The sequence below is a fragment of the Lithobates pipiens genome, unplaced genomic scaffold, assembly GCF_037356315.1.
Source record: "Lithobates pipiens isolate NorthernLeopardFrog02 unplaced genomic scaffold, aLitPip1_a1.2 Scaffold_16, whole genome shotgun sequence".
NCBI classification, from domain to species: Eukaryota; Metazoa; Chordata; class Amphibia; order Anura; family Ranidae; genus Lithobates; species Lithobates pipiens.
The window spans coordinates 251,941,781-251,969,652 of NW_027507748.1; the positions used below are offsets into that span (position 1 = coordinate 251,941,781).

At 44.2% G+C, this 27,872-nt stretch overlaps 1 protein-coding gene across 2 annotated transcripts in view; it reads right to left on the bottom strand.

The window, feature by feature from the left end:
• KLHDC8A (kelch domain containing 8A) overlaps positions 1-27,872 on the bottom strand; it is a 358,281-nt gene that overhangs the window by 50,235 nt on the left and 280,174 nt on the right. Inside the window, exon 6 of one of the 2 annotated variants that reach the window (XM_077481302.1) lies at positions 2,954-3,404. The exons of the other annotated variant lie outside the window; for it this stretch is intronic. Coding sequence (XP_077337428.1) covers positions 3,316-3,404 — 89 coding nt within the window. The 3' untranslated portion in view covers positions 2,954-3,315. Of the gene's footprint in view, positions 1-2,953; positions 3,405-27,872 lie in introns of those variants that run through there. 2 annotated transcript variants of the gene reach the window in all.

Below are 27,872 nucleotides of genomic sequence, written 5' to 3' on the forward strand. Positions count from 1 at the left end.
AAAAGTGGGTTCTTTTGTATCATCGTATATCTACAGTAGTGGCATTTGCCACACATGTAGGTACCTTTGTATTTACAATGTGCAGGAAGAGTGGCATCACGGAATTCACTTTGCATAAGAGTGTCCCTAAGGGAAGTAGCACGTTTAAAGGTGTATGAGGGTTGGGCAGTCACTATTTTTCCCAAAATAGGGTCACACGTAAGTAAATGCCAGTATTTGGCAATTATTTTTTTGACCTGTTGATGCTGGGTGCTATATTTGGTAATAATTCTAACCTGGTCAGTTTCCTTTTTAGTTTTTTTTAGGTAGATCAGGTCCTCTCTCGTATATGAGTTAGCTCGTTTGAAGGCTCGCTTCAGGGAGGTGTGAGAGTAGCCTCTAAAACTTGATGCAAACAGAATAGAATTACCCGCAGTTGGCTTTCTGAAAAGTTTGCTTAGCACAGTGCCTGACTCCCCCCTATAGATCTCCACATCGAGAAAAGTAATTCGATTCTGGTCAAAATTCATAGTGAACTGTAAGTTGAAATTATTCTTGTTGATTCTCAAAAGCCACTGTTCCAGCAGATCTTGGGGACCGTCCCAGATGATGAAGATGTCGTCGATGTACCGGTACCAACATATAATGTGGTCCGAGTATATCGACAAGTCTTCATCATCCAGGACACTTGCCTCCCATTCCCCCAGATACAGGTTGGCATAGGACGGGGCACAACATGTCCCCATTGCCACCCCCTGTATCTGGAGGAAATGGGAGCCATTAAAAGTAAACACGTTATGCTGTAGAATAAAGTCCAATAGTGAGACGATAAATTCCCCATATTTGGGGTCGACTCCAGAGTTCTTAGATAGAAAATGTTGAATAACAGATATCCCTTTATCATGGGGGATAGTATTATAGAGGGATTCCGCATCTACCGTAACAAAGACAGCATGATCAGAGATGGCTAGAGTATCAATGATTTGCAAAAAGTGCAGGGTATCCTTAACAAAAGAGGGGAGGGACAGAACAAATGGTTTTAAAAATTCGTCCACCAATTTACTAGCATTTTTGCTGAGTGAGCCCACCCCTGATATGATCGGTCTACCTGGGGGGTTGATTGCGTTCTTGTGGATTTTCAGTAGGGCATAGAAGACAGGCACACGTGGAAATTTGGTTCTAATGAAATCCCTAGTTTGTTGGGTAATAATTTGATTTGAAAAAGCTGCATCTATGATGGCATAGAATTTCAAAGTATACTTTCTTATAATGTCGGCTGGGACTCGACGGTACCAGTCAACATTATTAAGTATCTTATTGCACATATCTACATATGTTGTATTGTCCATAAGGACAATATTGCCCCCCTTGTCAGATGTTTTTATTGTAATGCTTTTATTGCGACGAAGCTGCTGAAGAGCGCTATGTTCTTGTTTGCTCAGATTAGATGGGGCGGATGTCCTAATTTTGAGTGCTTCTAAATCGTTATGAATCAATTTAAAAAATGCAGCAGCATTAGGGCAAGTACTTGGCGGGGGGCAGAAATCAGATTTTTTCCTAAGCATGGACTTCATTGGTTGGGTATTAGTATCTTGAGAGTTCCCGGAGTCTGTCAGCAATAAGGATAGATCCAGTTGATCGATAAGATCAACGGGGTGATTTTCTTCTAAAAGAGTTACTAATTGATTAAGAGCTTGTGTCTCCTGTGAAGTAAATGTAGATGGAGTTACCTTGGTAGAAAAAAGTTTTTTAAGTAATAATTTACGAACAAAGAGCTGGAGATCCTTGTATATCTCAAACACATCCATATCTTGGTTGGGGCAGAAGTTGAGGCCCTTTCCAAGGACCTCAATTTCATCACTGGAAAGTTCATAAGAAGATAGATTAACTATAGTTAGGTCAGGTACTGCCTCCAAAGGAGGTGTTAGAAAGCTAATTGGGTATATGTGTTGAGACTGTCCAGTACTGAGGGAGTGCCTGCTAGAATGCGTTCTAAAAAAGACGGGTCGTTAGAGATAGTGTCAGTGGAGGTTTTAATAATAGGATTGTGGGATGTGGTGTTAGTGTGGGTATGGGAAGGATCCCCTGCAACTGCTGGGGGTATCACCTGCTCAGAAGGTGCTGCAAGAGAAGATGTAGATTGGGAAGAAGTGGTCATATCAAAAGTGAGTTTCTTGGCCTGTTGCATTTCAGTGAGGTCACCTGAATGTAGGCGCTTGGTGCTAACTGTGGGTTTAGATGTCTTATTAGAGTGAGAAGATGATGATTGTGGGGGCTGTGTAGAGTTAGAAGTAGAACGTGACCTAGAAACATTGTTTCTATTTAATTGAGTAGGGTTAGTTGAAGATTGTTGTGAATTAAATTGACCCTTATTTAAATTAGGTTTGTTAGAGACAGATGTCCACTTATAGGCTCTGCCGTCACGGAAGGCGTTTTGGTCACGAGAAAATTTTTGGCTTTTCTTTTTGAGAATATCTCTATTGAATGCTTCTAGATGCAATTTAAGTTTATTTTCTTGTTGTGAAAGTGATCTATGCGATTTAAGTTGTTGTAGTTGACTACAAACCGCCACAATATTTAAATCTAAAGCCTTAGAACGTTTAGTATATTCCTCTGTGAGGATTCCCATTAGGGTACGTGAACAAGTTCGCAGAGCTTGTTCCCATTTTTCCTTAAACTGCGGGTCCAGACCTTCCAGGGTGGGGAAGATCTGGACTCGCAGTCCCAAAGGGTTTATATCAGCTTTAATATAATCTTTGAAGGACCAAATGTGCCAAAAAAGCATGGACTTTCGTTCCAGTGCTTTGGAAAGTCTATGGAACAAGGTGGAAATCTCGGCATCTACCTGCTCCTTATCACTAAAGTCCTTCAAAAAGCCTTCCATAAGTGTGTCCCAATCCCTGCCGGTATAACCTGCCATAATAGCTATCCTGAGATTCTACTAGTAAGCAAGTAATTGATGTGAGATTTGAAAGCCTATAAAAGAAAGTAAGACATATACTATCAATAGAAAAATACGCTAAGAATCTTAGTATTCAGTGTAGTACGTGGATCTGTCAAACCCAAAAAGCGGGGAACGGTATTTGCTACCAATATGTATAAACAAAAGAGAGAGTATGACAGGGTCACGTAAATTTGTTGTGCCACATCCTAAAACATCTCAACAAAGAAAAGGGGGTCCCCTGGGGGTGGACTTTTAAGGCACGTACAAATTATAATAGTATACAAATTATTTTATTACATAAAACCAACAAAAGGTAATTGAATATACAGTATACATTAAAAAGTACACCAACAGGTGTATATGCAACCAGTATTGATGCTATGTCGTATCATTCATTTGAACAGAAACACCCTACGCGTTTCGGAGCTTGGAAAAGCGTGTCCTTCTTCAGGGGTGTGTGGATACAATGTTTCTGTAGAATCTAATAAATGGCAAGGAACAGGGTAGCACAGTTATATAGTATCTAAACAGGTGGTGACACACGGGTACAAAAAATAGTTAAACAGACACAATTTCAAAATACTTACAATACTGTTAACATATATGACAATAGACGCTGGGCACCATTTGATAAAAGAACAAACAATTGTACATGACCATATGGGTATATTTGACTCCGCCAATGCTCGAGGTATATGCCCCAGTCTATCTCTATTCAATAAAGTGTTGTAGAGATCCTGCAGGAGTGGTGTGAAAACAGGTCTGCAGTCCCCTATTCGGGGAAGAAGATTTTTTTCATATGAACTGGGACTTTTATAGTTGTTTTACCCAGAATAACACCTGGATAGGAAAAAATTATAAATAAAAAGTAATGATAGTAATTTGAATGGGGTAAGAATAAATATATATAAATAAAGACTGAAAGTTAAACATTAAACAATGCTAACAAAAAAAAAAAAATGAAATAATAAAAAATAATAAATAAATAGAAAATAAATAAAAAGTAAAAGGTTTGACCCCACCAGGTGAGCGGTGCAAGTGGGGAAACACTGGGGCTGACAATTACAGTGCAGGGCAGAAACTAGCACGTCATTTAAAAAGTACAAATAAAAAAATGAATTAAAGTATAGGTTGCATCTGAGTAAACTTAAAAGATGACAGCCAGCAATGTAGTAACAAAAGGTTCGGCACTGACAGTGCTACAAAAGGGGGCCTCCCTATATATTATGTGTATCAGACAAATCTGCTTATTATGTAATGGAGTAAAGAGTATTGAGATATCAGATATCATCTGTATAAATAAACAAATATACACTGAATAGCACAAGCAGAATTCACCTTAGAAGTATAGAACAACAGGGAAAAACTATACCTGCTGTGATCAATATTGCATAGGAGTAAAAAACGCAGGGTGAACCGCACTTTGATAACTTACTTCACCATATGGAGTTATGGGAGAGGATGAGAGGTCCGTCCAGCCGGCGTCCTGCAAATAAGGTCTGCAGACACCGGTCAGGGCGGCTCTGATAATAAAGGCCCCTTTAACTATAAACAGCTGATTCTGATTGCAGTGCATCAGCTGTTGGTGAGCACGTATCTCCCTGCTACAGGTCAGCCCCCTGGGCGGTGTGCGCGGGGCCACGCCCCCCACGCCACCCAGACCAATCCACAAGCGGCGCCGGGCCGGGGACCCGCCCCCCGCACCCGGCGCCACTGAAACGCCCATCCTGGGGACGAGACAAGTGCCCCGGGAGTGGCAAAACGGCGTCGGGCTGAGGACAAGCCCACCACACCCGGCGCCATCAGAGCATCCATCCCGGGGACAGCGCATGTGCCCCGGGAGTAGCAAGATGGCGCCGGGCCGGGGACACTCCCACCACACCCCGCGCCATCAAGACGCCACCCCCGGGGGACAGCGCATGCCCCCAGGGAGTAGCAAGATGGCGCCGGCATACAGGACACGAGACCACGCCCACAACGCCGGCAGAGAGGCCCGAAAGCGTCGGAGCGAGACCCCGCCCATTCCCCCCACCGGCACAGAAACTCCAGCGGTCAGGGGTGTCCGCAGGAGAAACAAGATAGGCGATAGGCAGCCCAAGAGCACAGGCAACCCCATCGCCAACTTTTCGGCCGCCCGTAGGAAAAAATTCCCGGACGGCCGGATGTGCCGGGCGAACCCCACCCGCAATTGAACAACCACTATGGAGCAAAAAAAATAAAATTTAAGTATAAGTTGCACTTTAGTGATAAGGAGCAGGTAGATGCTGAGATTTCCACCTTGTTCCATAGACTTTCCAAAGCACTGGAACGAAAGTCCATGCTTTTTTGGCACATTTGGTCCTTCAAAGATTATATTAAAGCTGATATAAACCCTTTGGGACTGCGAGTCCAGATCTTCCCCACCCTGGAAGGTCTGGACCCGCAGTTTAAGGAAAAATGGGAACAAGCTCTGCGAACTTGTTCACGTACCCTAATGGGAATCCTCACAGAGGAATATACTAAACGTTCTAAGGCTTTAGATTTAAAGCGGGATTCCACCCTAAAGTGGAACCTCCACTGATCGGAACCCCCCCCCCCCCCCTCCGGTGTCACAATTGACACCTTTCAGGGGGAAGGGGGGTGGAGATACCTGTCAAAGACAGGTATTTTCACCCACTTCCGGGCATAGACTCCCACGGGAGTCTACGCCATTTCCTGCCCTGCCGCGCTGTCTGCTGGGACACACACGGGTCCCAGTGACAGCGCAGAGATTTCCTATTGCGCGGCGCGGCTCGCGCATGCGCAGTAGGGAACCGGGAAGTGAAGCCAATTCGCTTCACTTCCTGATTCCCTCACCTAGAATGGCGGCGGCAGCAGCCGAGGCCCGAGCGGTCGATCGGCCTCGGCTGCCGGCATCGCTGGAACCCGGGACAGGTGAGTGTCCATTTATTAAAAGTCAGCAGCTGTAGTATTTATAGCTGCTGGCTTTTAATATTTTTTTTTTTGCCGGAATCCCTCTTTAAATATTGTGGCGGTTTGTAGTCAACTACAACAACTTAAACCGCATAGATCACTTTCACAAAAAGAAAATAAACTTAAATTGCATCTAGAAGCATTCAATAGAGATATTCTCAAAAAGAAAAGCCAAAAATTTTCTTGTGACCAAAACGCCTTCCGTGACGGCAGAGCCTATAAGTGGACATCTGTCTCTAACAAACCTAATTTAAATAAGGGTCAATTTAATTCACAACAATCTTCAACTAACCCTACTCAATTAAATAGAAACAATGTTTCTAGGTCATGTTCTACTTCTAACTCTACACAGCCCCCACAATCATCATCATCTTCTCACTCTAATAAGACATCTAAACCCACAGTTAGCACCAAGCGCCTACATTCAGGTGACCTCACTGAAATGCAACAGGCCAAGAAACTCACTTTTGATATGACCACTTCTTCCCAATCTACATCTTCTCTTGTAGCACCTTCTGAGCAGTCGATACCCCCCAGCAGTTGCAGGGGATCCTTCCCATACCCACACTAACACCACATCCCACAATCCTATTATTAAAACCTCCACTGACACTATCTCTAACGACCCGTCTTTTTTAGAACGCATTCTAGCAGGCACTCCCTCAGTGCTGGACAGTCTCAACACATATACCCAATTAGCTCTCTAACACCTCCTTTGGAGGCAGTACCTGACCTAACTATAGTTAATCTATCTTATGAACTTTCCAGTGATGAAATTGAGGTCCTTGGAAAGGGCCTCAACTTCTGCCCCAACCAAGATATGGATGTGTTTGAGATATACAAGGATCTCCAGCTCTTTGTTCGTAAATTATTACTTAAAAACTTTTTTCTACCAAGGTAACTCCATCTACATTAACTTCACAGGAGACACAAGCTCTTAATCAATTAGTAACTCTTTTAGAAGAAAATCACCCCGTTGATCTTATCGATCAACTGGATCTATCCTTATTGCTGACAGACTCCGGGAACTCTCAAGATACTAATACCCAACCAATGAAGTCCATGCTTGGGAAAAAATCTGATTTCTGCCCCCCGCCAAGTACTTGCCCTAATGCTGCTGCATTTTTAAAATTGATTCATAACGATTTAGAAGCACTCAAAATTAGGACATCCACCCCATCTAATCTGAGCAAACAAGAACATAGCACTCTTCAGCAGCTTTGTCGCAATAAAAGCATTACAATAAAAACATCTGACAAGGGGGGCAATATTGTCCTTATGGACAATACAACATATGTAGATATGTGCAATAAGATACTTAATAATGTTGACTGGTACCGTCGAGTCCCAGCCGACATTATAAGAAAGTATACTTTGAAATTCTATGCCATCATAGATGCAGCTTTTTCAAATCAAAATTATTACCCAACAAACTAGGGATTTCATTAGAACCAAATTTCCGCGTGTGCCTGTCTTCTATGCCCTACCGAAAATCCACAAGAATGCAATCAACCCCCCAGGTAGACCGATCATATCAGGGGTGGGCTCACTCAGCGATAATGCTAGTAAATTGGTGGACGAATTTTTAAAACTATTTGTTCTGTCCCTCCCCTCTTTTGTTAAGGATACCCTGCACTTTTTGCAAATCATTGATACTCTAACCATCTCTGATCATGCTGTCTTTGTTACGGTAGATGCGGAATCCCTCTATAATACTATCCCCCATGATAAAGGGATATCTGTTATTCAACATTTTCTATCTAAGAACTCTGGAGTCGACCCCAAATATGGGGAATTTATCATCTCACTATTGGACTTTATTCTACAGCATAACGTGTTTACTTTTAATGGCTCCCATTTCCTCCAGATACAGGGGGTGGCAATGGGGACATGTTGTGCCCCGTCCTATGCCAACCTGTATCTGGGGGAATGGGAGGCAAGTGTCCTGGATGATGAAGACTTGTCGATGTATATGTTGGTACCGGTACATCGACGACATCTTCATCATCTGGGACGGTCCCCAAGATCTGCTGGAACAGTGGCTTTTGAGAATCAACAAGAATAATTTCAACTTACAGTTCACTATGAATTTTGACCAGAATCGAATTACTTTTCTCGATGTGGAGATCTATAGGGGGGAGTCAGGCACTGTGCTAAGCAAACTTTTCAGAAAGCCAACTGCGGGTAATTCTATTCTGTTTGCATCGAGTTTTCATCCAAAGCCGTTACTTGACTCTATCCCATATAGCCAATACCTGCGGGTAAGGCGCAGGAGAGGACCTGATCTACCGCAAAAAAACAAAAAAGGAAACTGACCAGGTTAGAATTATTACCAAATATAGCACCCAGCATCAACAGGTCAAAAAAATAATTGCCAAATACTGGCATTTACTTACGTGTGACCCTATTTTGGGAAAAATAGTGACTGCCCAACCCTCATACACCTTTAACCACTTTCAGACCGGACCATTTTGCTGGTAAATGACCAGAGGTCTTTTTACACTTTGGCACTGCGCTGCTTTAACTGGTAATTGCGCGGTCATGCAATGTTGTACCCAAACGAAATTTGCGTCCTTTTCTTCCCACAAATAGAGCTTTCTTTTGATGGTATTTGATTGCCTCTGCGATTTTAATTTTTTGCGATATAAACGTAAAAAGACCGCAAATTTTGAAAAAAAATGATATTTTCTACTTTTTGTTATTAGAAAAATCCAATAAACTCAATTTTAGTCGTACATTTAGGCCAAAATGTATTCAGCCACATGTCTTTGGTAAAAAAAAAGTAAATAACTGTATATTTATTGGTTTGCGCAAAAGTTGTCACATCTACAAACTAAGGTAAATTTTCTGGAATTTACGCAGCTTTTAGTTTATGACTGCCTATCTCATTTCTTGAGGTGCTAAAATGGCAGGGCAGTACAAAACCCCCCCAAATGACCCCATTTTGGAAAGTAGACACCCTAAGGAAATTGATAAGAGGCATGTTGAGCCCATTGAATATTTTATTTTTTTGCCGCAAGCGATTGAATAATGACAAAAAAAATTTGTTTTTTTACACAAAGTTGTCACTAAATGATATATTGCTCACACATGCCATGGTTATATGTGGAATTGTACCCCAAAATACATTCTGCTGCTTCTCCTGAGTACGGGGATACCACATGTGGTCGACTTTTTGGAAGCCTAGCCGCGTACGGGGCCCCGAAAGCCAAGCACCGCCTTCAGGATTTCTAAGGGCATACATATGTCATTTTACTCCTCACTACCTATCACAGTTTTGAAGGCCATAAAATGCCAAGATGGCACAAAACCCCCACAAATGACCCCATTTTAGAAAGTAGACACCCCAAGCTATTTGCTGAGAGGCATGTTGAGTCCATGGAATATTTTATATTTTGCCACAAGTTGCGGGAAAATTACAAACTTTATACATTTTTCACAAAGTTGTCACTAAATGATATATTGCTCACACATGCTATGGGCATATGTGAAATTACACCCCAAAATAAATTCTGCTGCTTCTCCTGAGTACGGGGATACCACATGTGTGGGATTTTTTGGGAGCCTAGCCGCGTACGGGGCCCCGAAAGCCAAGCACCGCCTTCAGGCTTTCTAAGGGCGTAAATTTTTCATTTCACGCCTCACTACCTATTACAGTTTTGAAGGCCATAAAATGCCAAGATGGCACAAAACCCCCACAAATGACCCCATTTTAGAAAGTAGACACCCCAAGCTATTTGCTGAGAGGCATGTTGAGTCCATGGAATATTTTATATTTTGCCACAAGTTGCGGGAAAATTACAAACTTTTTTATTTTATTTTATTTTTTATTTTTATTTTTTCACAAAGTTGTCACTAAATGATATATTGCTCACGCATGCCATGGGCATATGTGAAATGACACCCCAAAATAAATTCTGCTGCTTCTCCTGAGTACGGGGATACCACATGTGTGGGATTTTTTGGGAGCCTAACTGCGTACGGGGCCCCGAAAGCCAAGAACCGCCTTCAGGCTTTCTAAGGGCGTAAATTTTTGATTTCACGCCTCACTACCTATTACAGTTTTGAAGGCCATAAAATGCCAAGATGGCACAAAACCCCCACAAATGACCCCATTTTAGAAAGTAGACACCCCAAGCTATTTGCTGAGAGGCATGTTGAGTCCATGGAATATTTTATATTTTGCCACAAGTTGCGGGAAAATTACAAACTTTTTTATTTTATTTTATTTTTTATTTTTATTTTTTCACAAAGTTGTCACTAAATGATATATTGCTCACGCATGCCATGGGCATATGTGAAATGACACCCCAAAATAAATTCTGCTGCTTCTCCTGAGTACGGGGATACCACATGTGTGGGATTTTTTGGGAGCCTAGCTGCGTACGGGGCCCCGAAAGCCAAGAATCGCCTTCAGGATTTCTAAAGGTTGTGAATTTTTGATTTCACACCTCACTACCTATCACAGTTTTGAAGGCCATAAAATGCCAAAATAGCACAAAACCCCCCAAAATGACCCCATTTTGGAAAGTAGACACCCCAAGCTATTTGCCGAGAGGCATGGTGAGTATTTTGCAGCTCTCATTTGTTTTTGAAAATGAAGAAAAAAGGTCTGCAAAATACTAACCATACCTCTCGGCAAATAGCTTGGGGTGTCTCCTTTCCAAAATGGGGTCACTTGGGGGGATTTTGTGCTATCTGGGCATTCTATGGCCTCCGAAACTGTGATAGGCAGTGAGGAATGAAATCAAAAATTTACACCCTTAGAAATCCTGAAGGTGGTGCTTGGATTTTGGGGTACCGTACGCGGTTAGGCTCCCAAAAGGTCTCACACTTGTGGTATCCCCGTACTCAGGAGAAGCAACAGAATGTATTTTGGGGTGTAATTTTACATATAACCATGGCATGTTTGAGCAATATATCATTTAATGACAACTTTGTGCAAAAAAATAAATAAATAAATAATAATGTATTTTTTCCACAACTTTTGTCAAAATATAAAATATTCCATGGACTCGACATGCCTCTCAGCAAATAGCTTGGGGTGTCTACTTTCTAAAATGGGGTCATTTGGGGAGGTTTTGAACTGTCCTGGCATTTTATGCACAACATTTAGAAGCTTATGTCACACATCACCCACACTTCTAACCACTTGAAGAAAAAGCCCTTTCTGACACTTTTTGTTTACATGAAAAAATATTTTTTTTTGCAAGAAAATTACTTTGAACCCCCAAACATGAGGTGTTTTTTTAAAGCAAAAGCCCTACCGTTTAAAATGGTGGGTGTTTCATTTTTTTTTTTCACACGGTATTTGCGCAGCGATTTTTCAAACGCATTTTTTGGGGAAAAAACACACTTTTTTTTTATTTTAATGCACTAAAAATCACTATATTGCCCAAATGTTTGATGAAATAAAAATATGATCTTAGGCCGAGTACATGGATACCAAACATGACATGCTTTAAAATTGTGCAGAAACGTGCAGCGGCGACAAACTACGTACATTTTTAAAAGCCTTTAAATGCCTTTACAGGTGACCACTTTAGATTTACGGAGGAGGTCTACTGCTAAAATTAGTACCCTCGATCTGACCTTCGTGGTGATACCTCACATGCATGGTGCAATTGCTGTTTACATATGACACCAGACCAACGCTTGCGTTCCACGTTGCGCCTTAGCAGGGGGGGACAGGGGTGTTTTTTTTTATTTTTATTTTTTTTATTATTTATTTTGCTTTTTTATTTTATTTTTAAACTGTTCCTTTCATTTATATATTTTTTTTTATGATTTTTTTGTTATCTCAGGGAATGTAAATATCCCCTATGATTGCAATAGGTAGTGACAGGTACTCTTTTTTTTAAAAAATTAGGGTCTATCAGACCCTAGATCTCTCCTCTGTCCTCAAAGCATCTGACCACACCAAGATCGGTGTGATAAAATGCTTTCCCAATTTCCCAATGGCGCTGTTTACATCCCGCAAAATCTAAGTCATGAAATGCTCGTAGCTTCCGGTGTCTTAGGCCATAGAGATGATTGAAGCCATTCTGGTCTCTGATCAGCTCTATGGTCAGCTGGCGGAACCACCGGCTGCATTCTCAGGTTCCCTGTTGGGACAGGAGAGCCTAAGAAAACCATGGAAGATGGTGCGGGGGGGGGGGGGACATTCCCTCCCACTGCTTGTAAAAGTAGTCTAGAGGCTAATTAGCCGCTAGGATTGCTTTTACATAAAAGCCGACCGCTGGCTGAAAAGAATGATACCAAGATGATACCTAAACCTGCAGGCATCATTCTGGTATAAGCACTCAAAGTCCCGCAACATACCAGTATGTTGCTGGAACTGGTTGGGCATATATTGTAATTTTTTTTTCATGCAGCCTGTGGGCTGAACGAAAAAAAAATATTGATCGGTGGGTATGCCCACCATTAGATACCACCCTTCATCCACCCACTTTTAATGGTGGGCATACATGCACCATTTATATATGCCGAAGCATGGGGGCATCCTCCCGCAAAAGGTAGGAGCAGATCGCTCCTCCACCCCTTATGCCCCCATGCTTCGGCATATATGCTCTTTTTTAACTGTGGTGGTGAAATCACCCCCGACAGTGCTGGAGTCGCGGCTTTATGTATCATGGGAGCAAACGCTGTTGCTGTCAAGATAAATAAATCCGCGCTGCAACTGAATGGCGTACCTGCTAAGCAAATACAAAAAAAAAATAGCAAAAAATAACACATTTAACACAATCTGTGCCTAAAATATATATATGCCGAAGCATGGGGGCATCCTCCCGCAAAAGGTAGGAGCAGATCACTCCTCCACCCCGTATGCCCCCATGCTTCGGCATATATGCTCTTTTTTAACTGTGGTGGTGAAATCACCTCCGACAGTGCTGGAGTCGCGGCTTTACGTATCGTGGGAGCAAACGCTGTTGCTGTCAAGATAAATAAATCCGCTCTGCAGCAGAATGGCGTACCTGCTAAGCAAATGATGGTTAACAATAAAACAAAGTAACATTACAGTATAACAGTAGGACTTACCATACCTGCAAAGCAAATACAAAAAAAATAGCAAAAAATAACATATTTAACACAATCTGTGCCTAAAATATATATATGCCGAAGCATGGGGGCATCCTCCCGCAAAAAAGTTATGCCGCGTACATACATTCAAACTTTTCCACGGGCAAGCCCTCCGTCGGAATTTTGACTGTATGTACGCGGCATTAGGAGCAAAATCGCTCCTCCACCCCTTATGCCCCCATGCTTCGGCATATATGCTCTTTTTTAACTGTGGTGGTGAAATCACCTCCGACAGCGCTGGAGTCGTGGCTTTACGTATCGTGGGAGCAAACGCTGTTGCTGTCAAGATAAATAAATCCACGCTACAGCTGAATGGCGTACCTGAAAACAAAAAATGGTTAACAATAAAACATTGCAGAATAGAATACAGTACAAAGGAGCAGAACAATAGAGAGAGAATAGAGAGAGAGAGAACAATAAAACGACAACTATTTTTGTTTTTTTTATTTTATATTTTTTTTGGTTTTTTGGTTTTTTTACTTTTTTTTTTTTTTTTTTAAACACTTTTTTATGTAACTTTAACACTTCTGTTGTAACGGTTCCAGCGGTTTGGGTCTCTCAAAATGCGATGGCATCTTGGGAGACCCTGTGAACGTGTGCCTAGCCTGTGCAATGCTGTACCCTACGCTAATACTCAACTAGTGAATGGTAGCGTTCAAAACACTCACCCTGACAAAGACCAGGCTGGTCAGGACAGCGGGGACAATAAGAACGGGTGTCACGCCTAAATCCGCGCTTTCTGCAGACACGACATTTTCTTTGGGGGGCTCGTTGGGTAGGGGTACTCGGGATGACATAAGAATAATGCCTCTCATGCAGCTGGCTTACTGCATCTGGTAGGGGAAGGTGAGGTGGAGCACCGCCTGGATACAGAAGGGCTCTGACGATATCCTCCTGGAATTTGAGGAAGGATCCAGTCCGTCCTGAAGCTTTGTGTAGTACATAAGCATTCAGTATAGCCAATTGGAATAAATAAACAGACACTTTTTTGTACCAGCGTCTGGCCTTATGGGCAACTAGATACGGCGCCAACAACTGGTCATTGAGGTCCACCCCTCCCATGTTAAGGTTATATTTGTGGACACAGAGGGGTTTCTCCACAATACCAGTCGCCGTAGGAATTTGGACCGTCGTGTCTGCATGAAGGGAGGTAAGAACGAAAACATTCTTATTATCCCTCCACTTCATAGCGAGCAAATTATTACTGCGCAAGCAGGCTCTCTCCCCCAGCCTAAGACGGGACTCTACAAGCCGCTGGGGAAAGCGTTGGTTGAAGTGGTTTTATGAGGGGCCGAATTTTGTAGAGCCGATCGTATTCAGGGTCTCCACGAGGACGACAGAGTTCATTGTCGCTGAAGTGCATGAACCGCAAAATCATCTCGTATCGTGCCCTGGACATGGAAGCAGAGAACACGCGCATATGGTGAATTGGGTCAGTGGACCAATATGACTGCAACTCACTCTTTTTGGTTATGCCCATGTTGAGGGAGAGGCCCAGAAAGATTTTAAATTCGGAAACCGTAACTGGTTTCCATTGTCTGGCAAGGGCGGACTGGGGAATAGTGGCGATGTGTTGAGCAGCGTACAAATTGGTTTGGTCCACAATAGATCTGTAGAGATCTTCGGTGAAAAACTGAGTAAAAGTCAAGTGTCGTAAAATCAACTGTTTCCACGTTAATGCCAGGTTGGCCAGTGAATGGGGGAAGTACGGGTTCTGCAGAAGTGGTGGGCACCCAAATAGGATTGGCGAATTCTGCAGGAAGGGCACTATGGGTACGACGGGCCTGTCTTTGTCTTCTTCTTGGTGGCAGCGGGACACTACTTGTGCTTGCCACCTCGCCAGCTTGAACTGCACTTATGGGACTCGCCACGTCACCACGTGTTACTGCAGTGCTGGATGTAGGTCCAGGGTGTACTAGGCCGCTGGTGCTTGCCAGTTCACCAGAAGGATGAGCGGCTCTAGTACGTCTCTGCTCCATACGAGTGACCTGCGGTTTATGCACCTCAACAACAGAATACATTCGGGAATCGGGCACACCTGTCCCTAACAGAGGCCTCATCTCCGTCGTCAGAGCTATCTGTCATGGAGCCGCTGTCCTCTACAGGATCGTATTCTGAGCCTGAATCTGACAGATGAGTGACGTCCTCTTCACTATCTGTCATGCTCAGAAACGTGTAGGCCTCTTCACTAGTGTACCTTCGATTTGCCATTTTGGGCTCTAAATTTAGGGGTACACTAGTGAGACTCACAGGTAAAAAAGCACCTAGCCTGTCAGCGACTGTTTCAAAACGCTAACAAAAAAACTGTTAGCGATCGCAGGGATCAAGCCTGACTCTGCGAACGCTGCAGTTATGTGTGTTGTGTTTTGTAAGTGACAGTGATCGATCGAAACTGCACTTGGGTGGGCTGGGCTGGGCTTGGCGGAGGGGCTAAACGCAGGTGCTAGCAGGTATCTGGGCTGATCCCGCTAACAATGCGTTTTGGGAAACCTAAAATGCTGGCAACGCTAATATAGATCTGATCAGATACTATATTACTAAGGGAGGTGTATGCTTTGCGCGTGGGTGTTAGCGGTACTGGCACTAACCTGACGCTGGGGCGACGCAGACCTTATCTGACCCTCAAACTTATATCACCCGCCGGGTGATCAGGGGGTTAAACCTTTATTAGGTAATAAATGGCGGGTGCCCTGAAACAAAAAAAAAATAACTAACCAACCAGCGTCACCTGTAACAGTTATATGGTGATCACTGGTGAAAGGGTTAACTGGGGGGCAATCAGGGGGCTATGCGGTAGTATATGGGGGTCCCTGACGCTATAAAAAGCTGCGGCGAACCTAAATACTTACCTTCCTAACTAGCGTCACCTGTGACACTAATACAGCGATCAGAAAAACGATCGCTTATTAGTGACACTGGCGACGGGGGGTGATCACGGGGTTAAACCTTTATTGGGGGGGTTAGGGGGGCACCCTAGAGCTAAAGGGGGCTAACCCTAACTGCCCTAACAGTTATTACAGTCACAAATGACACCAATGCAAAAAAAAAAAAATGCAATTGGTGTCACTGTGACTGGGGGGGGGGCAGGGGTGATTGGGGGGTGATTGGGGGGTGATCGGAGGGGTGAAAAGTGTGCCTGGCGTGTTCTACTGTAAGTGTAGTGTTGGGTGCAACTCACCGATCCTCTCTCCTCCGTGCCAGAACGAAAAAGACCGACACGAGGAGAGATCACATCACTTCCTCTCCTGTGTTTACATTACAGGAGAGGAAGTGATGTCACGAAGGATTTCTATTCGTCGGGAGCGATCGCGAGGGGGTGGCCATGAATGAATGGCCGTCCCCTCGTCCGGGATCGCTCCCGAACGAATACCGACCGCCGCAGGCACCGGGCGGGGGCCCGATCGGGCCCCCGACCCGCGGGAAGGCAGGGACGTACATGTACGCCCTTATGCCTGCCCGTGCCATTCTGTCGACGTACATCGTCGTGCGGCGGTCGGGAAGTGGTTAAACGTGCTACTTCCCTTAGGACATTCTTATGCAAAGTGAATTCCGTGATGCCACTCTTCCTGCACATTGTAAATACAAAGGTACCTACATGTGTGGCAAATGCCACTACTGTAGATATATGATGATACAAAAGAACCCACTTTTACCTAATGGCAAAATATTTCATCCCAAACACCAGCGGGGTAATCTACCTGCTATCGTGTGAATGTGGTTGTTTTTATGTCGGTAAAACAAAACAGGAGTTCTGGAAACGGGCATATAGACACATCAATAGCATGCGTGCATGCGACCCAGATCTTCCTCTGGGCCGCCATACTATATTAGTTCATGGGGGGAAATTTCCAAAAATTTAATTTCTTATTTTAGACAGGGTTCATCCTAACCCCAGAGGTGGTGATTGGAATAAAAATCTCTTGCAGATTGAATCAAGTTGGATTCATTGTCTAAAAGCTACTCAGGCCCCTGGCCTCAATGACGCCATCTGGTTCAAACCCTTCCTGGAGGGCTTTGTATCAGGGGGGAGGGAACAATAATATATAGGCCATTAAATAAATATTTCTTGAAATACCTCTTTATTTAGAGGGTACCTTTGTGTTTCTACAAAACTTTGTATTCTCCTATTCTGGTCCACTAAATTTGAAGTAGTGGATTCTGTATATTTAATGTTATAATTTCTATTGTTTATTGTTTTCAAAAAAATGTTCATCTCTTTTATGATTGTACTTGACCCTGCCTATGCTCATGGTTACTACCCTTTGTCTTAAGCTATTATACTAGCTTTTATAAATATTACCATTACCATCAGTAAAGTTTACCCTTTTTTTTATTTATTTTTTGCTCCATGGTGGTTGTGCAATCAGCATCAGCTGTTGATAGTTAAAGGGGCCTTTATTATCAGAGCCGTCCTGACCGGTGTCTGCAGACCTTATTGGCAGGACGCCGGCTGGACGGACCTCTCATACTCTCCCACAACTCCATATGGTGAAGTAAGTTATCAAAGTGCGGTTCACCCTGCGTTTTTTACTTCTATGCAATATTGATCACAGCAGGTATAGTTTTTCCCTGTTGTTCTATACTTCTTAAGCCCCGTACACACGAGAGGACTTATGTCCGACAGACTTCCGAAGGAGTTCCGTCGGAGTTCTGCTGGAATTCCGGCGGAGTTCTGACAGACTTTTCGGCTGAGCGGACTTGGCCACACACGATCACACTAAACTCCGACGGATTCGAACGTGATGACGTACGACTCGGCTCGAATAAGGAAGTTCATAGCCAGTAGCCAATAGCTGCCCTAGCGTCGGTTTTAGTCCGTCGGAGTAGCATACACACGAGCGGATTTTTCGAAGGGGACCGGGTCCGGCAGAGTTCCTTCGGAAAAATTTGAAGCATGTTCCATATTCTAAAGTCCTTCGGACTTTGGCGAGTCAAAAGTCCGTTGCAGCCCACACACGATCGGATAGTCTGACGGACTCAGTCCTTCGGACTTTGGATGTTGAAAAGTCCGCTCGTGTGTACGCGGCATAAGGTGAATTCTGCTTGTGCTATTCAGTGTATATTTGTTTATTTATACAGATGATATCTGATATCCCAATACTCTTTACTCCATTACATAATAATCAGATTTGTCTGATACACATAATATATAGGGAGGCCCCTTTTGCAGCACTGTCAGTGCCGAACCTTTTGTTACTACATTGCTGACTGTCCTCTTTTAATTTACTCAGATGCAACTTATACTTTAATTTTTTTTAAAATATTTTTTTGTTCCATAGTGGTTGTGCGATTGCGGGTGGGGTTCGCCCGGCACATCCGGCCGCCTGGGATTTTTTTCTTACCGGCGGCCGAAAAGATGGCGATGGGGTTGCCTGTGCTCTTGGGCTGCCTATCGCCTATCTTGTCTCTACTGCGGACACCCCTGCCCGCTGGAGTTTCTGTGCCGGTGGGGGGAGTGGGCGGGGCCTCGCTCCGACGCTTTCGGACCTCTCTGCCGGCGTCGTGGGCGTGGTCTCGCGTCCTGTATGCCGGCGCCATCTTGCTACTCCCTGGGGGCATGCGCTGTCCCCCGGGGGTGGCGTCTTGATGGCGCCGGGTGTGGTGGGCGTGTCCCCGGCCCGTGCCATCTTGCTACTCCCGGGGCACATGCGCTGTCCCCGGGATGGATGCTCTGATGGCGCCGGGTGTGGTGGGCTTGTCCTCAGCCTGACGCCGTTTTGCCACTCCCTGGGCACTTGTCTCGTCCCCAGGATGGGCGTTTCAGTGGCGCCTGGTGCGGGGGCGGGTCTCCGGCCCGGCGCCGCTTGTGGATTGGTCTGGGTGGCGTGGGGGGTGTGGCCCCGCGCACACCGCCCAGGGGGCTGACCTGTAGCAGGGAGATACGTGCTCACCAACAGCTGATGCACTGCAATCAGAATCAGCTGTTTATAGTTAAAGGGGCCTTTATTATCAGAGCCGCCCTGACCGGTGTCTGCAGACATTATTTGCAGGACGCCGGCTGGACGGACCTCTCATCCTCTCCCATAACTCCATATGGTGAAGTAAGTTATCAAAGTGCGGTTCACCCTGCGTTTTTTACTCCTATGCAATATTGATCACAGCAGGTATAGTTTTTCCCTGTTGTTCTATACTTCTAAGGTGAATTCTGCTTGTGCTATTCAGTGTATATTTGTTTATTTATACAGATGATATCTGATATCTCAATACTCTTTACTCCATTACATAATAAGCAGATTTGTCTGATGCACATAATATATAGGGAGGCCCCCTTTTGTAGCACTGTCAGTGCCGAACCTTTTGTTACTACATTGCTGGCTGTCATCTTTTAAGTTTACTCAGATGCAACCTATACTTTAATTCATTTTTTTATTTGTACTTTTTAAATGACGTGCTAGTTTCTGCCCTGCACTGTAATTGTCAGCCCCAGTGTTTCCCCACTTGCACCGCTCACCTGGTGGGGTAAAACCTTTTACTTTTTATTTATTTTCTATTTATTTATTATTTTTTATTATTTCATATTTTTTTTTTTTGTTAGCATTGTTTAATGTTTAACTTTCAGTCTTTATATATATATTTATTCTTACCCCATTCAAATTACTATCATTACTTTTTTATTTCTCATTTTTTCCTATCCAGGTGTTATTCTGGGTAAAACAACTATAAAAGTCCCAGTTCATATGAAAAAAAATCTTCTTCCCCCAATAGGGGACTGCAGACCTGTTTTCACACCACTCCTGCAGGATCTCTACAACACTTTATTGAATAGAGATAGACTGGGGCATATACCTCGAGCATTGGCGGAGTCAAATATACCCATATGGTCCTGTACAATTGTTTGTTCTTTTATCAAATGGTGCCCAGCGGCTATTTGTCATATATGGTAACAGAATTGTGAGTATTTCGAAATTGTGTCTGTTTAACAATTTTTTGTACCCGTGTGTCACCACCTGTTTAGATACTATATAACTGTGCTACCCTGTTCCTTGCCATTTATTAGATTCTACAGAAACATTGTATCCACACACCCCTGAAGAAGGACACGCTTTTCCAAGCTCCGAAACGGGTAGGGTGTTTCTGTTCAAATGAATGATACGCATCAATACTGGTTGTATATATACCTGTTGGTGTACTTTTTAATGTATACTGTATATTCAATTACCTTTTGTTGGTTTTATGTAATAAAATAATTTGTATACTATTATAATTTGTACGTGCCTTAAAAGTCCACCCCCAGGGGACCCCCTTTTCTTTGTTCAGATCTCATATTTGCACTAAAATGCAATAAAGAAAAAAAGTTTATTTGAAAAAAAATCTTCTTTTTAAGAGCATTGGGCGGGAGTGGCATTTGACGTCACTTCCGCCAGTCAATGCTATGGAGCCGAGCGGGGGCCATCTTTGCCTCACTCGGCTCAATGCCAAACACAGTAGAGGATATACCGGAGCGGGTCCGTTTAAACATTGAGTTAAATGTGAAAATCAGAGGTGTTCTGTCACTTTAGCAACCATGTAATGTCAGCAGGTTTGCTGCTGCTTTTAAAATTTAATATCTAAAAAGTCAGTCGGATTTACAAATATTGTAAGCATATAAGCTCAATTTTTTGTGTTGAAAATAACTGTGAAATCGAAAACTCCGGTGGGTGTAACAAGATTTGTCTTGTCTTGTTTTTTTTTTTTTTTTGCTGATCCGAAAAATGATCTGATCCGTGACTCTGATCCGAGGAACGATCCGATCCGTGAGTTTTTTAATCCGTTGCACCCACCCCTAATTTATAATGGTACACTTGTAACTTCCTCAAATAAATACTTTTAATGTTGAGATGAACTGTATCTTTCTAGAATGTTTTCATATTTTGGTAAAATATATCTTTCACAAACTCTGAGCTCTACAATTTTCTAGTAGTCCCTGATACCACAAAGCCCCCCGTTTATGTTAGCAGATGGGAAAGAGAGCTAAACCTCACACTTGACCACGCTGATTGGTCCTCTATCTGTCAGGCGACTAAATCTTCCTCCCCCAACATAGCCGCCTTGGTAACTAACTATAAGATGCTTACTTGTCCCTTCCAGGATACACAAATTCCTCCCTCAATATCCACCACACTGCTTCCACGAATGTAGTGTAGATGGAACACACCTTCGCATATGGTGGGATTGTCCTAACGCACAAACCTGGTTGGAGATTTTCTCCATCCTATCAAAGTGTCAGAAACCATGAAACAGACTGAGACAGAAGTACAATCAAATCACACTTGTTTATTAATAAAAATAAAAAGGTAAATAGAAAAAAGTGTAGTCAAGCATAGCCAGAGTCCAGTAGCCAGATCGGGTAGTCAGCCAGTCCAAAGTTCATTAACCAGATCGGGTAATCAGCCAGGCCGGAAGTCAGTGATCCAAGGAGAGCAACCGCAAGCAGGATAAGAAACCAGGTGGGATGTCAGCAAGCCAGTCTTGAAACAAACAGCAGGAGATGGTTCCTTGTGATGTGACCAACGCAAAGGCAAAGGAAAAAGTGAGCTGGAAGGCTTTAAATAGACAGGTCAGACGAGCATCATCGGGAACAACTGTGGAAAGAGAAGAGAGCTGGCAATTAGCCGACAGCTGAGCGGCCAGCCCAGAGGAGGAAGGGCCAAGCCAGCCCTGACAGTACCCCCCCTCCTCAATGACCCCTCTCCCTCGGAGGGCCACCAGGCTTGAGGAGAAACCATCTATGGAACTCGCGGAGGAGGACAGGGGCATGTACATCAGAGGATGAAACCCAGGAGCGTTGCTCCGGGCCATACCCCTTCCAATGCACCAGGTACTGTATGCGCCCACGGAACCTACAGGAGTCAACAATGGATTGTACCTCCATACTCCTCATGGTTCTCAACCAGAATAGGGTGAGGACATGGCACTGAGGTGGTAAATCGGTTACAGACCAACGGTTTCAATAAGGAGACATGAAACACATTTGAGATGCGCATACTACATAGTTACATAGTTAGTCAGGTTGAAAAAAGACACAAGTCCATCCAGTTCAACCTTAAAAACAAATAAATAAAATAAAAAATAATCGTACAATCCAGATACCCAATTTTATGCCCACAATTGATCCAGAGGAAGGCGAAAAAAAAACCCAGCAGAGCATGCGCCAATTTGCTACAGCAGGGGAAAAAAATTCCTTCCTGATCCCCCAACAGGCGATCGGATTTTCCCTGGATCAACTTTACCTATGTTAGTACCTAGTTATATTATGTACCATCAGGAAAGTATCCAAGCCTTTCTTAAAGCAGTCTACTGAACTGGCCAGAACCACCTCTGGCGGGAGTCTATTCCACATTTTCACAGCTCTAACTGTGAAGAAACCTTTCCGTACTTGAAGATGAAATCTCTCTTCCTCTAGACGTAAAGAGTGCCCCCGTGTCCTCTGGGTTGACCGTACAGAGAACAACTCAACACCAAGTTCACTATATGGACCCCTAATGTATTTGAACATGTTGATCATATCCCCCCTTAATCTCCTCTTCTCAAGAGTGAATAAATTTAGTTCCTCTAATCTCTCCTCATAGCTGAGTTCCTCCATGCCTCTTATCAGTTTGGTTGCCCTTCTCTGCACTTTCTCCAGTTCCCCGATATCCTTTTTGAGAACTGGTGCCCAAAACTGAACGGCATATTCCAGGTGAGGTCTTACTAATGATTTGAACAGGGGCAAAATTATATCTCTTTCTCTGGAGTCCATACCTCTCTTAATACAAGAAAGGACTTGGCTCGCTTTGCAAACAGCAGCTTGGCATTGCATGTTGTTATTGAGCTTATTGAGCTTATGGTCTACCAAAACCCCCAGATCCTTCTCCACTATGGATTCCCCCAGTTGTACTCCCCCTAGCATGTATGATGCATGCATATTCTTAGGCCCCAAGTGCATAACTTTACATTTATCAACATTAAACCTCATCTGCCACATAGTCGCCCAATTAGACAGTGTATTGAGGTCGGCTTGTAAATTGGAGACATCCTGTAAAGACGTTATTCCACTGCATATCTTGGTGTCATCTGCAAAGACAGAAATATTACTTTTGATCCCAGACCCAATATCATTTATAAAGATGTTAAAAAGTAAGGGTCCCAGCACTGAACCTTGGGGTACACCACTGATAACCTTAGACCATTCAGAGTAAGAGTCATTAACCACTACTCTCTGAATTCTGTCTTCTAGCCAATTTTCTATCCATGTAGACTTTACCTTACACATGAGCCGTGTGTGGGGAACTGTATCGAATGCTTTTGCAAAATCCAAGTATACCACGTCCACCGCCACCCCTCTGTCCAAGGTTTTACTTACCTCCTCATAAAAAGAAATCAGATTTGTCTGACAACTTCTGTCTTTCATGAATCCATGTTGTCTGTTGCTTAAAGTGTTTTTGTTCAGCAAGAACTCGTCGATGTGGTCTTTTATTAAACGCTCCAGTATCTTCCCAGCTATAGAAGTTAAGCTAACAGGTCTATAGTTACTTGGTAAAGACTTTGATCCCTTTTTAAATATAGGCACCACGTTCGCCCTGCGCCAATCCAGTGGGACTATTCCCGTCATTAATGAGTCCCTAAAAATGAGATACAATGGCTCTGAAATTACAGAGCTCAATTCTTTTAGGATCCGTGGGTGGATGCCATCAGGGCCAGGTGCTTTATCCACCTTTATTCTGTCTAAGTATTTCTGGACCATATCACTTTTGAGCTATTGTGGATCATTTGGGGCTGTGTCACTATCACCCCCATTATGGACATGCGCTCCCCCATGCTCTTTTGTGTACACAGAGCTGAAGAAAGTGTTTAATAAATTAGCCTTCTCTTTGTCCCCAGTCACCAACTCTAGATTGTTTTGTAAAGGGCCTACATGCTCAGACTTGACCTTTTTACTATTAATATATTTGAAGAATTTTTTGGGGTTTGTCCTACTATCTTTTGCAATCTGTCGTTCGTTTTGAATTTTTGCATCCTTGATTTCCTTTTTACATATTCTGTTAATTTCTTTGTAACATTTAAATGACACTAGTGATCCTTCATTTTTATATTTTAGGAAGGTCCTACGCATAAGCTACTGGGTTACTCCTGCGAAGGATATGGAAAGGCCCAATAAACCGAGGTGCAAACTTCAGTGAGGGAACACGAAGCCGGAGGTTGCGAGATGACAGCCAGACCCTGTCCCCAACCTGGTAGGAAGGTGCAGGCAGGCGTCTGCGGTCAGCATGGAGTCTGTACCTATCATTAGCATGACGCAAAGCTTCCTGGACTTGTACCCAAGTGGAATGAAGACCACGGAGATGCTCCTCTAACACAGGAATACTCTGCGGAACAAACAAGTCAGTCAACATGGAATGTTGAAAACCATAACTCGCCATAAATGGAGACAATCGGGAGGCAGAATTCAAGCTACTGTTGTGAGCAAACTCTGCCCAAGGTAATAGGTCAGACCAGTTGTTATGATGGTCAGAAATATAGCAACGTAGAAATTGCTCCAAGGACTGATTGGCTCATTCTGCAGCCCCATTAGACTGCGTGTGATACGCAGAAGAGAACGCAAGATGGATTCCCAACTGTGCACAAAAGGATCACCAGAACCGAGAGACAAACTGACTGCCCCTATCTGAGACAATCACCTTGGGTAGCCCATGTAAGCAAAAGATCTCCCAAGCAAAAATGTAAGCCAGTTCCTTAGAGGTGGGCAACTTCTTAAGTGGAATACAATGACACATCTTTGAGAACTGGTCAACCACCATAAGGATAACAGTGTTGCCTTGGGAGTTGGGCAATTCCACAATGAAATCCATAGACAGGTGAGTCCAGGCCCTCTCTCCATTGGGTATGGGTTGTAGGAGGCCCACTGGAAGGTGTCGTGGAGTCTTACTCTGAGCACACACGGGACAGGCAGCTACGAAGGCAGTAACATCAGCCCATAGACTAGGCCACCAGAATTGTTGGGAGATGGCCCAAATTAGTTGATTCTTCCCAGGATGGCCAGTTGCCTTGGGAGAATGGTAAGTCTGGAGCACTGCAGTACGGAGACTCTCTGGAACAAAGCAGCGGTCACAAGGTTTATCAGGAGGAGCATGGACCTGAGCAGAAAGAATTTTGTCACCCAAAGGAGAAGTAAGACTGGTGCGAACCGTAGCCAAGATACTATTAGGAGGAATCTTAGGAACAGGAACCAACTCCGACTTGGAAGTGGAGGAAAATTGTTGTGACAAGGCATCAGCCCTTACATTCTTAGTACCGGGTAAGAATGAGACAATGTAATTAAAGCTCGACAAGAAAAGAGCCCATCGCGCCCTTCTGGGAGAGAGTCGCTTAGCCTCGGGCAAGAATGTAAGATTCTTATGGTCAGTAAAAATGAGAACGGGCACAGTGGTACCTTCAAGGAGATGTCTCCATTCTTTCAGGGCTAAAATGATTGCCAACAGCTCTCTGTCACCAATCTCATAATTGCACTCAGCAGGTGACAATTTCTTGGAAAAGTAGCCACACGGATGCATAGCGCTCTCAGAGTTAGGACGTTGAGACAGAAGGGCGCCAACTCCAGTCTCAGAAGCATCAACTTCTAGGATAAAAGGCAACGTAGGATCAGGATATGCCAACACAGGAGCAGAAAAAAAGGCAGCCTTGAGAGTCTCAAAGGCTTTAATGGACTCTGGAGACCAACTCTATGGGTTACCGTCCTTTCTGGTCATATCAGTCAGAGGCTTGACCAGTGACAAGAAGTTATGAATAAACTTCCGATAGTAGTTGGCAAAGCCCAGGAAACGCTGCAGAGGACGTAAACCCACGGGTCGAGGCCACTGTAGGACTGTCAACCGTTTCTCTGGGTCCATAGCAAAACCAGCAGTGGAAATGACAGGAATGTAACCTGTTCACGATGGAACTCGCACTTCTCCAGTTTATAATAGATTGTTCTCACTTAGTTTCTGAAGTACACGACAGACATCTGTGTGGTGGCTCTCCAGGGACTTGAAAAATATGAGGATATCATAGAGATAAACCACCATACACAATTGCAACAAATCTTGGAGGACATCGTTGTTAAATTCCTGGAAAACTGCCGGGGCGTTACAAAAGCCAAAAGGCATTACCAGGTATGCATAATGGCCTATTCTGGTATTAAACGCAGTTTTCCACTCGTCGCTCTCCTTAATGTACACGAGATTGTATGCCCCTCTCAGGTCAAGCTTTGTGAAAACCGTTGCTCCCTTGAGGCGGTCAAATAACTCTGTAATCAATGGAATTGGGTAGGCATTCTTAATCGTGACACGATTAAAACCTCTATAATCTATACAAGGTCTCATTTCACCGCTCTTCTTTTTCACAAAGAAGAAACCAGCACCAGCAGGAGACGAGGACTTCTGGATGAAACCTCGAGAGTGTGTCCGCAACATACTCCTCCATGGCCTTATTCTCCAAGACCGACAAAAGGTAAACCTGGCCACGAGGAGGTATGGCACCAGGTTGAAGGTCAATTGCGCAATCATAAGGCCGGCGTGGGGGCAAACTACCGGCTTGACCTTTATCAAAGACATAGCCAAAATCACGGTACTCCTCCAGCAGGGAGGGGAGTGAAGCAGTGCACAGGACCTTGGATACCTTCAGGAAGCATGTCTCACTGCATTGTGGTGACCAGGAGAGAACCTCAGCACGGAGCCAATCAAAAGAGGGGTTGTGCCTCTGTAACCAAGGTTAACCAATAACCAGCGGAAATCTGGGTGAGGAAATAACTTGGAATTGGATTATCTCATGATGAAGAGCCCCTATGGCCATGGACAACGGAACAGTCTCATGAGTCACATGGGCAGGCTGTAAAGGTCTCCCGTCAAGAGCCTCAATGGCAAGTGGAGTGTCACGCAGCTGCAGCGGAATCGAGTGCTGCGAAACAAATGCAGCATCAATGAACAGGCCTGCAGCCCCAGAGTCGATTAGAGCCTGTATCTCGATGGATGACTCAGCCCAAGAAAGGGTGACCAAACCCAGGGGCTTATCCTTCTGGATAACTGGGGACGAAACAAGGCCACCTAAGGTCTGTCCATGACAGGACCTCAAGGTTCGGGTGTTCCCTGGACGGGTACGACAAGACTTCAAAAAGTGACCTGCCTGGCCACAATAAAGGCACAATCTCTCCCTCCCCCTAAAGGCTCTCTCGTCCGCAGAGAGACGCATAAAGCCCAGGTGCATGGGTTCATCTTCACTGACCAACTTGGTACCAGGAGGCATGGGTGGTGAGGGAGGCATGGGTGGGACTACAAACCTCAGAAGCAAATGTACAGGAGGCTTCCGCAAGCGCTCCTTAAGCAAAAGTCTTTCTCTGAGTCTGGAGTCAATGAGGATAGCAAACGAGATCAAGCTCTCCAGCTCAGTGGGTATATCTCGGGCTGCTATCTCATCCTTGATGGAATCCGAGAGACCATGAGAAAAAGCACCCACGAGGGCCTCATTGTTCCAAGCAACCTCTGCTGCCAGAGTACGGAATTCAATGGCGTAGTCGGCAACAGTTCTCGTACTCTGATGGACATGAGGCACTTGGCAGCAGAAGCGGAGCACGCGGGAACGTCAAAAACTCTTTTAAAGGAGGCCACAAACTGAGGGTAACTCAAGACAACAGGTTTTTGTGTCTCCCATAGAGGGTTAGCCCAGGCCAAGGCTCTCTCAGAAAGCAAAGATATCACGAAACCTACTTTGCTTCTGTCCGTGGGAAATGCCTGGGGCAGCATTTCGAACTATATCTCAACCTGATTGAGAAACCCTCTGCTTTGAACTGGATCACCCCCAAATCACTGGGGAAGCGGAGCAGAACCAGACATACCTCTTATAGAGTTAATACTCGAGGCGGGTCCTGTACAGAGACTGGCGCAGCAGCAGGGACGGCCTGCTAATCTGGATGTACCGGAGCAGCCAC